Source organism: Enoplosus armatus, chromosome 11 (genome assembly GCF_043641665.1).
Source record: "Enoplosus armatus isolate fEnoArm2 chromosome 11, fEnoArm2.hap1, whole genome shotgun sequence".
Lineage (NCBI taxonomy): Eukaryota > Metazoa > Chordata > Actinopteri > Centrarchiformes > Enoplosidae > Enoplosus > Enoplosus armatus.
In genome coordinates, this window is record NC_092190.1 from 1,768,950 (window position 1) to 1,771,214 (window position 2,265).

At 43.7% G+C, this 2,265-nt stretch overlaps 1 protein-coding gene across 1 annotated transcript; it reads left to right on the forward strand.

The window, feature by feature from the left end:
• The first annotated feature begins 506 nt into the window (after nucleotides 1-506).
• Nucleotides 507-2,265, forward strand: LOC139292813 (trace amine-associated receptor 13c-like). The gene is made up of 2 exons (XM_070915202.1): nucleotides 507-682; nucleotides 1,455-2,265. The coding sequence occupies exons 1-2, from the start codon at nucleotides 507-509 to the stop codon at nucleotides 2,263-2,265; spliced, it is 987 nt and encodes a 328-aa protein (XP_070771303.1).

A 2,265-nucleotide genomic window follows, 5' to 3' on the forward strand; every position in this document is an offset into this window, starting at 1 on the left:
GAGAGAGAGGCAAACGTCTCCACGCGTCCAGGCCTTGGTTCGCTCAGTCTGGGTGGCAGAGTGGGACGCTTCCTCTCGGGGTAGAGTCCAGGAAGTTTGCTACCCGGTACGTGGGCCCTTCCGAAACTCAAAGGTGATCAGTGTAGTGTAAGTGCAGTTAGTATTTACATTATAGTTATAAGTAGAAGCAGGAAGGAAGATGGACAGAAAGGCAGAACACTTAAGGGGGGATATGTACAATGATTAAGAAAAGATGTGTAGAATAACAGAAAGTGTAGGAGAGAGAGAGAGAGAGAAAAAGGGTGGCAGAACAAGTGATGAAGATGATGGTGGGATGTGTAGAGCGAGGGAGGAAGGACATCAGTGTCCAACAGAGACAGTGAGAGAGGAGGGGAGGGATGGAGACGATGGTAGAAAGAGATAAAGCAGCTGTATGACAGAGAGTTCTGGGCAGAAAGCTGCCAGAGCTGCAGCTTCTCCTCCTCCTCCTCCTCCTCCTCTCTCTCATGATGGAGACCCAGGACGGAGCGGAGTTCTGTTTTCCACAACTCCTCAACATCTCCTGCAAGAAGCCGACACTTCCCTGGTCTGAAGCTGTGCTCCTGAAGATTATGCTGCCCTTTATCTGTGTGCTCACTGTAGCTCTCAACCTGCTTGTCATCATCTCAGTCTCCCACTTCAGGTAAAGTTTCATGTCTCAGCAGAACCCACAGTTTAAGTTTTACAACTATGAACACTGAGATCCAAGAAGAATTGAGCTAGATAGTATAATGGTGCAGGGTGTGATCATGCTGGTACAAATATTGAATGATTAATGTAACAGGGTGCTTTATATAGATGATGTATGTGGATATGTACAGTATATGCATGTATACATGTCAGTATGCAGTATATTTAGTGTGTATAGTGGCTTAGGTTTATATATGACTGTGATGTACTGAGTTAGAAATCGAGTGGTATGTCAACTGTAAGTATAAAACACACATTGTCAGATGGTTTCTGACACTCTGTGGCTTTTCTTAACTGTTAACTGTTCTACTGTAAAGTCTTATTGCCTAAGATGAACCAGACCTTAACAATGGAACCACAGAAGATATTTTGACATGTCACAGTCGGAAAAACAAAGGTGTAAAACCTAAAATGAATGATGGCTGAATTCCATTTAGGTGCTTCAGTTTCAGGGTCCTGGTATTGTGCATGCTGGTGATGTCTCGCTGTTATGTTTTACTGGGACACTTGAATAATGACAACAGTAATGTTAGTACTGTAACACCTGTTCTTTTCCTACTATGACAGGTCAAAATGTCTGCTGTGAAAAAGGCCTGTTGCTGCGGCAGATCAGCAAAGAAAACCTTTTTCCTTGATTGTTTTTGAAGGCACTGAAATGAAACAACATTTTGTCATTTAGATATGAGGACTTGTTGGGTTATTGACTCTTTTCTCTTTCCCTCAAGGCAGCTCCACACCCCCACCAACATCCTCCTCCTCTCTCTGGCTGTGTCAGACTTTCTCGTGGGCCTCGTGCTGATGCCGGGCGTGATCCACCTAAAAACATCCTGCTGGTTTGCTGGTGACCTCATGTGTTCTTTGTGTAATTTTTTATCAGACATCATTACCTCTGCCTCAATAGGAGACATGATGCTAATATCAGCCGACCGCTATGTGGCTATTTGTGACCCTCTGCATTACCCCACCAGAATCACTGTGAGAAGAACTGACCTCTCCGTTTGTCTGTGCTGGTCCTGTTCTGTTCTCTACAACAGTCTCTTTTTAAACGATTACTTGACTCTAGATATTCCTAATTCCTGCTACGGAGAATGTGTGGTTGTCGCCGACTTTATCGCAAGAGTTGTTGACCTTGTTTTGACCTTTATTGTTCCAGTTACTATCATCATTGTTCTGTACATGAGAGTATTTGTTGTGGCTGTGTCTCAGGCTCGTGCCATGCGCTCTCACATCACAGCTGCTACACTTCAGCGTTCAGTAAATCCAACAAGGAAATCTGAGCTGAAAGCAGCCAGGACTCTTGGTGTTCTTGTACTTGTGTTTCTAATATGTTTCTGCCCATATTATTGTGTCACTCTTGCTGCTTACAGCTTACTCATTACTCCATCTGGATTATTTGTGATCTTTCTGTTCTATTTTAACTCTTGTCTAAACCCTTTGATCTATGCACTGTTTTACCCCTGGTTTAGAAAAGCCATGAAAGTCATTTTTACTCTTCAGATACTGCAGCCTGGCTCCTGTGAGGCCAACATACTGTAG